General features: G+C 44.4%; 1 protein-coding gene across 2 annotated transcripts in view; it reads left to right on the forward strand.

Annotated features, from left to right (window-relative positions):
- The first annotated feature begins 1,077 nt into the window (after positions 1–1,077).
- Positions 1,078–13,048, forward strand: part of CAPN3 (calpain 3) — a 30,828-nt gene continuing 18,857 nt past the window's right edge. For both annotated transcript variants that reach the window (XM_052782204.1, XM_052782205.1), the window contains exons 1-5: positions 1,078–1,849; positions 9,395–9,464; positions 11,336–11,454; positions 12,090–12,223; positions 12,643–12,811. In XM_052782204.1, coding sequence (XP_052638164.1) covers positions 1,556–1,849; positions 9,395–9,464; positions 11,336–11,454; positions 12,090–12,223; positions 12,643–12,811 — 786 coding nt within the window. In that variant the 5' untranslated portion in view covers positions 1,078–1,555. The remainder of the gene's footprint in view (positions 1,850–9,394; positions 9,465–11,335; positions 11,455–12,089; positions 12,224–12,642; positions 12,812–13,048) is intronic.

Here is a 13,048-nt window from a genome sequence, read left to right on the forward strand (position 1 = left end):
TACATCTAAATGTAATGAGGAAGTCATCAACTCTGCATCTGGACAACCCACCCTGAAGCAACTGTACTCCTATTTCCACGAACACTTCAATCTCTCCTTTTCGATTGCCCAGTTGGTGCAAGAAGGCTTGCATTCATGATAAAAAGAAAGAAAAGGATTTAGGCCACCATTAGGAGACTGAGGATTAATACTCCTAGAGGTTGGTCAAGCTTGCCAACTATATTACCTTCTGTAAAAGTTCCCCTAGTGGAGTTTTTTTAATGAGCTGTAGAGATTGTCTGTTGTACTGTTGATTTGAAATGTGTAAAGCAAGCAAGCGGCTGAAAAAGAAAAAGTAATCAGTGCTTTGGAAAACGCCATAGTATTAGGGCAGAAGGTCAGCAACGTGTACATGAGCCAGAGTCCAGAGACTAGTGTCATCTGGCAAAAATAACACTGATGTCATCATGTGATTTAAGACTTCCCAATCAAAGAAAAATCAAGATGTTAGGGGGCTTTTCTTGACACATAAACAATGTCACCTTTTAAAGAACTGGGTTATAGAGAAGAGCAATGTGCATTTAGATTTTCTTCACAGAGACTGTGAATTTGTCCCTTATCCCACTGTTGTGTGACAAAATAAATGTGTGAAGTCAGATGTCTCCTCTAAGATTGGTATATCCTAACACACACAGAATTGCCCAGTTTCCACATTGGACCCCTTATAAAAACTTTTCTGCCCCTATATGAAAAGGTGCCTTTTACATGGGAGGTAGCTATCACCAGGTAGATCTTAGTGCTAGCAAGCTGCTCTCTAGAGGAGCCAAACCCAGCTGGCAGGTATTGACCTGACCGCAGTACCTTTTTCACCACTAAGAGCATGTCTTCAGATAATCCCCTCCACTAGTAAAAAAATCTCTATATATCTTTTCTGCAGTAAAGGGTAGAAACAACAAGTCAAGTACAACAGTTCCTCCAGGAGTGTCAGGACTAGTTTATTGGCTGGCAGTACTTCATAAGTACGTTCCCAAACCAGCAGGAGTTTAGCTTCCAGTTTCACTGTTCTCTCTACTTAAGGAAAAGATGAGCCACTTGCACCAGGAGTCAGCCTACACATGGAGCCTGTCCCAGGAACACGACTGGCCTCGGCACAAGCTGCACAGAAGAATGACACCATCTCACTAACCCCCTCCCTCTCACTTTCCCTCTCTCTCACTCTTTGCCTGTAGTTATTTTTAGATTTCACCAGTTAAAGCTTGTCCCTTCTGGACACTTATACGCACAGAGCAGGCACACACACTTGCTATAGATACTACAACTCAGGCACGGGAGTTAGCCAACAGATTATCTTGTTCCACATCAAGGAATAAATTCTGATTTCTGACGAGAAAATACTGCCCTTTGAGAGGATGCCCAACGTGCTCAACAGCATGGGATTTTGTTGCTTGCAAATTTGACTAGGAGACTTTCAACGGATAGAAAAAGCGGTTTACACAGCAACTTCCTCTTTCCTCGCATTTCCTTCCAGTTTGCAAGATCTTGCTTTCTTTCAACATTTGCTTTAAGCCCGACTCCCATGCCGTCCGCCATAAATGCAGCGGTGGCTCAGCAGACAGCTGCTGGGTCAGTTCCCAGCGCTACTATTAGCACTACAACTGAAGGTGCAGGTGGAGGCACAGGGGGGATTTATTCTGCCATTATAAGTCGCAACCAGCCCATTATCAAAGTAAAGGAGAAGACCTATGAAGAGCTTCACAAGAAGTGCCTGGAGAAGAACATTCTCTATGAAGATCCTGATTTCCCGCCGAATGAGTCCTCCCTCTTCTATAGCCAGAAAATCCCCATCAAGTTCGAATGGAAAAGACCACGTGTGAGTAACATGTTTGCTGAGTGTCTTTTACTTTCTGTAAATTGAAGTATTCACCATGAGTTTACATTTTTGCAGAAAGTGTGTGTCGGGGGAGATCTGGGGAATAAGCTGGAAATATATTTCCTTAGAGCTCTCCTGGAAGGTAACTAGCTAGGGCTGTGGAAGCTCAGAGAGTGCATACATAATGACTGAAATACAATAAACCAAAATGAAACAAAAAAAGAGATAGAATGAAATAAGTAGAAAAAGGAATACAGAATTTAATTTTCTTCTTGCATGATTTGCCAGGGATTTTCTTGTCTGAAACTACCAAAGAAAAATTCTCCTCATTCTGCAACAAGTTATTGGGTTTGCTGACGCTTAATTTTTAAATGCTACCTTACTTCACTTACAACTTTAGGAAAACAGCGGAATGCTAAAGTAATCTGTGAAAATAAAAGGACATGTTATGGTCTGAAACATGCTTTTATTCAGCTGTTTGTTCTCAACATTGCTTAGCCGACTTGCAAAGGTTGTTTAGCATAGTATCCACTTACCATGAATGTGGGTGTTGGAATCACTAGTGAGGACCCAATCCTGCCTACTAATCCCATTTCTTTTTCCTGTCTTGTGAGCATTCCCCAGCCAGCCTTCCTCTTCTTTCACACCCTGAGTCTCTCACAGGGAGAGGACTAATTCCTCCATTCCAAATTGATTCCCTGTCCTGCCACAGGAGGAATTATCCTCTTTCCCTGTCGTTCCTGCTAGGCAGCTGCTCCCCTCCAGCAAGGCAGCCCCCGGGTCACTGCCTCGGCCCCTGCTGTCCTCTGCCCAGCAGCAAGGACGTGGTTCTGAGGAGCTTCCCCAGCTGCCCCTCTCTGGCAGGTTTTGGCTGCCTCTTCTAGATTTGCCATACTTCCCCAACACCCAAATGTGTGCTTCAATGGCAAAGTCAGTGGTGATAGATAAAACTAACCACAGGAACGTAACTGAACAGTGAAAGACCGGGAGCTCACGCAGGTAGCTGTTGGAGATGCAGAGGAAGGCCACGTGCTGCTGTCACAATAACAACACGAGCAACGTGAAGGGAGCAACGCGAGTCCCCCATCTGCTTTGCCCTGTGCATATGTGCTCTGTCATTCCTTCATCATCACCGGGGCTGCATCAGCCCCTGGAAATGTGTGTGAATGAGTTAGATGCAGCCACAAGTCAATCGTAAAGGGATGGGATTTCCCCTGTTTCTACAGAGAGGAAAGCAATACAGCAGTACAGTGGATGAGTGCCAGCACCCTGGGGCAGACAGACTGCAAGTGGGCAGATGAGAAAGCATCAAAACATTTAAAAAAGCACAATGTAACCTCAGGCTTATCTAATATTACTGAGTATGCACAGATCAAGCCTTTGTTTTGGGAAGGTTCAGACTTCAGGGTCTCTATCCCAAAGATGTTTCTTTAAGCCACTCATTAAGAAGTAAGTTTGGAAGATATATACTTACTACTCATGTAGCAGCAACAAGCTAGGGACCATGTAAGACTCAAAATACAACCTAAACATCAAAACCAAAGCTATCTGTGTTCTTTTGACACAAGTGTTCAGCCTCCTGATGTATCTGCGGTGCCAGCTGCAGGTAGAGCAGAGGCAGGAGGTCCAGAGAGCTGCAGTCTGCGCCTGCCCAGTACTGCCATGCTGTGGAATCATGGATCCAGTCGGTCCTGACCCTGATACAGATGGCTGTCCTGCCGGGGACACACCGGGCCTGATTTGTAGCGATGCCTGTGTCTTTAAACCACGAGACTTCTGTTGCAAATGTGTTTGTTTTAAAACAAACCCAGTAATTCAGGTCACTGCTGTGCCCAGCAGGTCCCCAAAGAGGAGAGACTCACATATAATGCTTTCTGCTTTTATAATGTGTCCCCTACCTTGTCATCTATACCACAATTGCCAAGTGACTCTTCTCTTGGGCGCTGAGGCAAAAGACCCATATCTATTGATGCTATCTCAGGTTGACCCAGGACTTTGCTTCACTGGACTTTGAAACTGTAAGTTATATAGTACTGGTACTTGTCTGGTAACATTATATACATGAATAGCCACAACAGACACCTTAACAGAACATCATAAATTCAAATGAATATAAAGTAGTAATACTGGGCTAAAGAGTATTTTATTAAGAGATTAAAGCAATCATTGAAGTACCAAATTCAAAGATTCAACTGCACAGGCCATGTTTTGTAATAGTCTGTAAAGATACGGACAACTTCTGTTCTTACTAAACTGCAATGGCATTTTTTTGGCAGAGAAAGCAACTAGCTTATAAACTATAGTCTTATAAAGTGATAGTTTTTAATCACTTCTTTGAAATTCAGGTCAAGCTTGAATTGAATCAGACTTGATAATGTATTCTAAAAGAAAACAAAATATCCAACAGTTCAGAAGTCCTGAGAGAATATCCTAATACAGGCTTCACTCTAGATCCTTTCCCCAATTTCTATAGCATATTGTATATGCCACATACCCCCAGAAATAGCAAATAAACAAGTGATCAATGTGCTGTAAGATCTCATTAAAACAAAGAGCTGTGAAATAAATAGGCAACCTGTTCCTCACTGCCTCTGGCTTCCCGAGTCCCCTTAGTCATGCCACCTGATCCATTTGTACCCAAGCTCTAGCCCCGCCACATGAGATTAATGTATGAGAATGTAATATACATGAAAGATTAATGCTGGCCTTAATGAGCATTATTTGCAATGACACGAATCCACGTGGGATTGTTGAGTGCAAGTTTTTCCGGAAGCTCCAAGTATTATTTGAGGAATCACAAAGTTAATCTAAAGGGCACGTGTTTGCCGGTTCCCAACCCTATAACCAAGCGCTGACGACGGTGCCATTCCTCAGCTGAACAGCGCTTCTTCGCTGTAGCTCTCAGCATACTGTGCTGACATAGGGAAAGGCTATGAGTCTGCTTTCGCGCCTGGGATTTACGAGGACACCACAGCAAGTCAGACGCATGGCTGACGCTCCCCCAATCCCCGGCTCTGAGCCGAGGCGCCCGCTGAGCCCAGCATGGGCAGGTCCCCCTCCCACGCGTGGGCTGCCGGGACCTGGGCTCTCTCCGCTTCCCCTGGCGATGGCCGTGCTGTGGCTCGACCTTTTCCTCGAGGCTCCTGCAATTCATTACTGAGGTGGTGAGAGGTGCCCAGCATCCCAGCCCCAGAGCTACCCCGCGCTCTCGTGCATCTGGCCCTACAGGCTCTTCTCTTTGCAGTCGGGGCTACCCAGAGGTCAGGTACTCCCCTGCCACCTCCCAAAATGACTGGCCTCTGCTGCTGCAAGGGCACAAGGGTTGGTCTTGTGCCTTACCGACAGAAGGACAGCTGCGAGCCTTGGCATGGGGGTGGCGAGAAGGCCCCTGTAATTCTACCCAGCTAGTGACTGCCATGCCACGATATGAATGCACAGAGCAGACCTCCTAATGCTCAATTCGGGCAAAAGCCAAGTGACAGCCCTGCAAGTTTCCCAGAGCAAAAGCTGCAGGATCCATCCAGTGTTTCTGTTCAGAATATGCATGAGCATGGTTTAGGTACATAGAAGGGAAATAAAATCCCTCTCAGTTAATGCATAATATTAAATCATTCGCTCGCCCATGGAAGGTAAGAGAAGCCCAGAGAGCTGTTCTCACCTGCACCAGGTTGTATCCAGCTCAGTGACAGGCTGTGCTCAGCTTTCTTGACAGCCTCAGCCTCTCACACCTATGCTGCCTGCGGGAGCTTCTCTCAGCAGAGAGCAGGGACGAGGTCGTTGATATCTGAGGGTGGAGAAAAGGTCTGTATTATAACATAATGCAGAGTATTGAAAGGTCCTGTTGCAGTCCTGTTTGGATCTAATGACACTAGGACATTTAACAGGAAGGCTCTGCTGTGACACTGTGCTTTCAAATGCACCACTGTCATTCTCCTTGCTCACAGCCAGGAGGTCACAGCATTAACCATCAGATTCGGCAACTTCCCTAGGGTGATCCTCTCCATAGCCAAGAAAAATCAGCAGAAATAGCTTTCTTTTCATAACAAATACAAATAAAATCAAGTCAGCAGACTAGTGGATTTTGCTTAGAATGAAATCTAGTCAGATCATCTGCTGGACAGGTGTGAAGCTATTTGAATTTAGTAATCGCAAAATATGCGCCTCTGCAGGCAGTACCACAAAGCAAAGACGGCATTTAGTGTCACCAAGGCAAGACTTTCAGATGAGGGTAATCCAACTCTGAAAACTCTAAAACCAGCTTGCAGCCTGGCAACATCAACCTCTGCCTTGAAGTCTGCAGCACAGCCATTTAATAGCATGGTCTAGACCGTGAGAGGCCAAGGGAGAAGAAGCATGAGGCTACAAATTGTCTTAGGCAGGCCAAAGAAGATGCTTCCTCTACTTGATAGGATCAGTTTAGGGAATTTACTTAGCATGCCATAGTTTATTTTAAAGGAATGAATGCCTTTTGCTGCAACAGTATAGGCTGACCGGAGGATTTTTCCTGACACAGAAGAAAAGCTAATGAAAATACAACAAAGGTCAAATGCCATTTTTAGTTGCATGCTGCCTTTGCATTTTCCAGTGCTCCCTTCCAACCGACTCATAAGTACCCTCTGCCCAGAAAGCAGCATGCACTACTAATGTTTTTTTTCCTAGGATTCCATCTCCCTTGCTGTAACTTGGACCCTTTGTAATGAAATTACAGTCCAAACTGAATCAACCCAGTGAACACAAAGGTCCTTTGGATAGTACCAAGGCAGTCTAAGGCACTGTCCTGGTTTTGGCTGGAATAAAGTTAATTTTCTTCTTCGCAGCTGGTATAGCGCTGTGTTTTGGATTTAGGATGAGAATAATGTTGATAACACACTGACCATGTTTTAGTTGTTGCTAAGCAGTGTTTAGACTAAGTCAAGGACTTCTCAGCTTCTCATACTGCCCTGCCAGTGGAGGCTGCGAGCGCACAAGAAACTGGGAGGGGACACAGCCAGGACAGCTGACCCCGACTGACCAAAGGGGTGTCCCATACTTACTATGTCATGCCCAGTATATAATCTGGGGGGAGTTGGTCAGGGGGCACCACGGCTCGGGGCTTGGCTGGGCATCAGCCAGCAGGTGGTGAGCAATTGTATTGTGCATCACTTGTTTTGTATATTCTATTATTATTGTTATTATTTTCCCTTCCTTTTCTCTCCTATTAAACTGTCTTTATCTCAACCCACGAGTTTTACTTTTCTTTCCCCGACTTCTCCCCCATCCCACTGGGGGGTGGGGGTGGGCCAGGGAGTGAGCGAGCAGCTGAGCGGTGCTCAATTGCTGGCTGGTGTTAAGCCACGACAGGCACTCAGATCAGAGGTGACTCTTTCTAGATGAATAATTGTATCCGTGAAGTGCAGTCTATTGGGATTCTCTGTGATAACTTGACCCAAGAGATGAAGAGCAATCCCTTGCTCAGCCAGGAAGAGTGGAAGGACAGACCTGCCACCAGCATCTTGAAGACCAGGTCATCTCGCTCTGCTGACTGAGTACTTCTCATCAGCCTTGGAAGACCTTGAAACCTTTCCCTCTAACTTCAGCTGTGCTCAGCACAGCTAGCACAGCTGGAGATGAGCTAGAGTAATACAATATTAAAAGCATATCCACAGTGTACTAAACACACCCAGCCACCGTAAAGAAATGCAAGAAAAGCACTTCTCTCATAGCTAAATCAGTCCATATGACAATTGTGTGATTCCCTCCTTTGCATTCCTTTACCAACCATCCTTCAAAGCAAACGAGCCCAAGATGCAATAAATTGCTCTGAGGAACAATCATCACTGTACATTTAATATTTGGAAACACTTAGGTGCCATCTAACTACCTTTGTCTAAAACACAGCATGCTGGATTTCAAGCTCGTTACTTCAATAGGAGCAGGATCAAGCTAAAATACAGTAATAAAGGTTGAAAGAAAGCAATCAAAAAGCCTGGCATCTCACAGCTAGTTTTCAGGAGAGCACCACAGCAATGTGAGGAGGAATATTTTCAACAAAGCAAATGGGTGGAAAAAAGCGTGAAGGCATCTCAAACAGCTGCCTTGACAGAACCGGACCCCAGGACAGCTGACCGAGGCCCAAAATAACAAGTCAAATCCTCCACTCCCTCCCTCGAAGAGAATAAGGTGACTGCCGGGGGGAGCTGGAAGCTGGTCTCTCTATCTGACTATATGACTAATCCAAATACTTACATCAAAGCAACTCTTCTGATTACTGTGAGGGAGCAAAAAAGTGGGCTCAAGCCAAGTGAAACTACTAGACCTGAAACACGAGTCTGGGAAAATCCAGGGCTACCCTGAAGGCATGGAAAAGAACTTTAGACCACAGAGGCAGCATCAGCTGCCTGTACTGCCACACAAGCAATTGCAAGTTGTTTCTTCTTTCTCCTTCCCACTCCAGCTCTGCCATCTTCCAGCAGATGGGGTTCTTGGACTATACTTTGTCTTCTTCCACCTTTGCAGCTGCTCAGGGAAGTGGTCCTCAAGTTGCAATATCTTTCTTTCCTCACCCTCACAAGAGATGGGTCCAAAAGTTAAGCATCTTCTTTTTCTTCACCACACCAAGTATTTAAGTATGAGAGGTGGCATAAAGCAGAGCCTTTTTTTGTCTCTGTAGGACAGGTTGTACCTACTTCTTCCCTCGGCTTTCCTATACCCCACAGTTCTTTGTCCCATATAGAAAAGGTTCTGTGTAACCCTGCAATAGTCCCACCTCATTTGCTCATAGTTCCTACGTAGTCCTTCCCTCCCTACAGCAATTCCTTAATTATTTATGCCTGTACAGCATCTTGTGCCCATTCTGTACTAGTATAAATACTGAGAAACCCAGTACATTGTCCTAAATGCAGGACAAAAGAAGACCTCCCTGTCCTCAGAGACAGATGATGCCTGTATACATTTCTGAATGCAGCATTGGCAGTTAAATACTGCGACATGAGGAGAAGAGTAAAATCTCTTAACCAGCAATTGATTATTCCTGAGTATTAAACATCTGATCCTGGGCAAATTTTAAGGAGGGGTTTTACTTGGGTTCATTCCTAATGGAATGCATTCTTCAACCCTATTAATACCCCAGCATATTAGTTATTGGAGATTGGACACCTTAAACTTGCAGTCATTTTTAAAGACTTTAATCTGGTCCCCTGATGTTCTTTCCACCTACCTGTTCTCCTGTCACCTCCAGTGGTTTGGGTTTTTTTCATTGTGGTATAGAAAAATATTTTTCCCTATTCTTCTCATTTTAATGTGTTTGCACCTCATACAGAGGAAGTCCCCCAGGCTAGCTATTAGACCCTGTAGATACATGGAGAAAACTCTGGCTGGAAGTCTGGAACATCCAGATTCCAAAACATTTTCGTAGTGAAACTCTGCAGCTGAAAACTCTGCAAGAGATTTTGATATCCACAAACTATCCTACAGGAAAACATTGTTCTAAACCAGCCTTTATTTCTGTGGCAAACAGGCATCATAATGCATGCTTCTCCTGCTCATCCATCTTTTTATATTTTGCAGGAAATCTGTGAGAATCCACGGTTTATTATCGGTGGAGCCAACAGAACAGATATCTGCCAAGGAGAATTAGGTATGAAATTCTTATTTCACCTCTGCACTTTAAAAAGTCTGCATCATAGTTTAGCTCTCACTTAATTTTCTTTTGCTTCCAAGGAGACATTTTAAGTCCTCTGTCTCAGTATACCACTACACATCTACTGATTCCCTCTCTCTATAGCAGATTACTGATATCTGCCTAGTAGCAATCTAGGGAAGAACTGTAAGTGAAAGATGCTTTGCAGGGTGTTTTGATTTTCATGAACTAATATCATGAGTGTGTTACAAAACACAGTTTGACCTTTCTTTCAGGCTTTGAGGCGAGACAAAATTAGTTAAGACAAGAATAAAAGATAAAGAGAAGGAGTTATTTGACTGAGAGAAAAATCTAATCAGCTACTGTTGTATTTTTTCAGGTATTTAGTCCTGTTATTTCCATACAGGAGCTTCTGAAGGCCTCCAGCTAAGTGTGCCTTGTACTCAAGGACTACCCCTATATTGAAGACCTTAAGCACAGATGCTCAAAGATACTTTGATTTATAGAGCCGCTACTTAGGTACAAGTGATGCCTCTGCAACAGTTGTCCACGCGGCACTCACCTGCACTGCTTTGTGAAGTCATTCCCCTCTCAGCTTTCCCATGTCTTTCATGGTTTTATAACTTCTCATGTGATTCTTTTTCCTAAGCTGATACATCCTAATGTATGTTAATCTTTTCATTTAAGTGTTATTCTGTGCTTGTGAGTGTCCTCATCACCTTCCCAGTACTTTTTCTTTCATTTATTTTATTTAAAACTGCCTTTCTTTTTGAGGTGACCAGAATTTCACAGTTGCCAAGGTGTGGACATGAATGAATTTATGTGCATAATATGTTCTCTCTTTTGTCTTGCATTCCTTCCCCAACTACTCATAGCATTTTTTACCTTTTTGACTACTGCTGAACATTGGATAGTTTAGAAAACTCACAGTGGACCCCACATCCTTCCTAAGGGGAAATAGGTAACTTAGAATATACTGCTAGACGTATACAGTCGACTTTCCAAAATATATACATATATGTATTTCTATATGTTTTATCACTCCACCAGTTTAATAAATTTCTTTTACAGCTCCCTGCAATCAGGTTTAGTTTTTACTACCTCATATAATTATCTCACCTCACTAATACACACTACTCAGGCAAGCTTACCCAATAACATCTCTTACAGTAGCAGCTGGGAGGTTTTAATTAAGGGCTGAGGCATCCTTTGCTGAACACAGAAGTACTATGGGAGAAGGTCACTTTCCCAAAGCTTCCACAGTGGCAGCAAACTTGTGCAAGAGTCTGAAGGAGGAACTGAAAAGCACTAAAGAAGGGGACAGTGTTTACAACAGCGCAGACACAGATTCAAAATGAGGAAAACATGTCAGAGCAATGAAGCAGGAAAGAGGCCCCACAGAATGATGATTGGGACAGCGGGTTATCTTGAGAGCAGCAAATGAAAATGAGAGACTGAACCTCAGCTATACAGAGCTCCACCTGCCAGAGAGTTCTCTCTCAGCTGGTCTCTGTCCTAAGCTTGGAAGGGGAACTAATGAGGGAAGTCAGACAGGCATTCACATGGGACAGGGAAATCTTAACAGAGATAACAGTGCTCGTCAGATTGTAGGCTTTTTCTAAATTACAGTAAACAGCATCTATTTAACAGGCACGTACCTAGCCATGAATGATGCCAGTGAGCATTTCCAGAGCACAAATAAATAAAGTGCTAAAGTACTGCAGAGCACATGGAGAAGAGCCCTCTCCTGAAAGGCAATGGCATGCTCTACTGAGAATTAACGTGTCACTTTGCAGTATCTCAGGTCTTCCCTTTGATGCTAGTTGCTCTGTTCCTTCATTCTGTCTGCTGCTTCTGCTTGTTTACAGGTGACTGCTGGTTCCTGGCTGCCATTGCTTGCCTCACGCTGAATAAAAAACTACTCTGTAGAGTCATACCTCATGACCAGTCCTTCATACAAAACTATGCTGGCATCTTTCACTTCCAGGTGAGTCCCTTCATCTAGCAGGAAGCAGATGTAACTGTATTTAGCCAAGAGAAAGCTCAGCTCTCGGCACGCTCTTCCCTCTTGCTCCTCCACCCTTTGGAAGTGTGAGCGACAGCAGGGAAGGAAGAGGGATTGAATTGCCTCACCCCAAACTCTTCCAATAGGGCAATCACAGAAGGGCCAGCCCATACAGGCAATTAGGGAGCATTAACCCACTAAGGAAGCATTTGCAGATCGCTGTGTCCTGCACATAAGGAATAGCAACAGGGGCCTGGTCCTGCCTCGCTGCTCAGATGCAATGCTACCCAGCACAGACACACGGGTAGTTGGCAAGAGCATCTGTTTTCAGGCCCACAAAACAAGTCGAAAACAAGTTATTGAAGAACCACTTATTCAGAGAAGATTGACTGCTTTCCGCATTTCCCTTGGCTCTCCTAAGGGACCTCTCACTGTCCTGCACGCATTGCCCAGGGGAATTCAGTACAGCTGCCTCCCTCCCAATGGCCATCACTTTTTGCCACATTAGGAAGCAGTTGATTTCCACATTTCTGCTCTCTTAGCCTGGCTTTTCAGCCAGGCTCCCCCTCCCTGCACCGAGTCAACCCAGGGGTTTTTTTCTGTTTGCCTTTATTCAGTTCTGGCGCTATGGAGACTGGGTGGACGTCATCATCGATGACTGCTTACCAACGTACAACAACCAGCTGGTCTTTACCAAGTCCTCCCAGCGCAACGAGTTCTGGAGTGCCCTCCTGGAAAAGGCCTATGCAAAGTAAAACAACCTGCTGGACCGTGCCAGGCTCCCCACTGAGGCTTTGGCTGGGGACGTGGTTAAACCACCACGTACAGGACTTACAATGAGCACATAGAGAGGCTCTGAACATACCAGTGCCTTTCCCCATAGAATCTCATGCCTCAGAATTGGGGATGGGGTAAAGCATATTTTCTAGGGGGTTTTGCTACTCATTCAGAGGTCTATATTTGATTCTCAACTTTTTTTTTTTTTTTTGATGTGTGCAGGTGGCATGTTTTAAAACTTTTAATTTGTGGTTTACCAAACAGATGGTTTGTGGGTTTTTTTAGTATGTGTGTTTACATACCTATATTCATACACGCACAAGATAGATGTAAAAACATAGGTAGGTATCTTTATCTGTGTAAAAGAGAATCTTCTTCTTTTCTCTTTTCAAGACTCCATGGGTCATACGAAGCTTTGAAAGGAGGCAACACCACCGAAGCCATGGAGGACTTCACTGGAGGAGTCACAGAGTTCTATGAGATAAAGGATGCCCCTAAGGATATCTATAAAATCATGAAACATGCCATTGACAGAGGATCCCTCATGGCCAGCTCCATTGATGTGAGTCCATATGAACTTTACAGATGAGCCGTAAGAAATGGCAGAGGAGAGGGACCTCTCCATCCATAATCAAATATATGCCACCTTTTGGAACTGCTTGGTTTAGCCCCCATAGCAAACATCCATTTCTAGGAGATGGAGTAATCTCCACTAGACACCACCCATTAGCAAATAGCAAGCACCAAAAGGGAAATGGACAGAAGCAGAACACAGAGGTGGAGAGAAGGAGTGCAATCA

This window comes from Harpia harpyja, chromosome 3, assembly GCF_026419915.1.
Source record: "Harpia harpyja isolate bHarHar1 chromosome 3, bHarHar1 primary haplotype, whole genome shotgun sequence".
NCBI lineage: Eukaryota > Metazoa > Chordata > Aves > Accipitriformes > Accipitridae > Harpia > Harpia harpyja.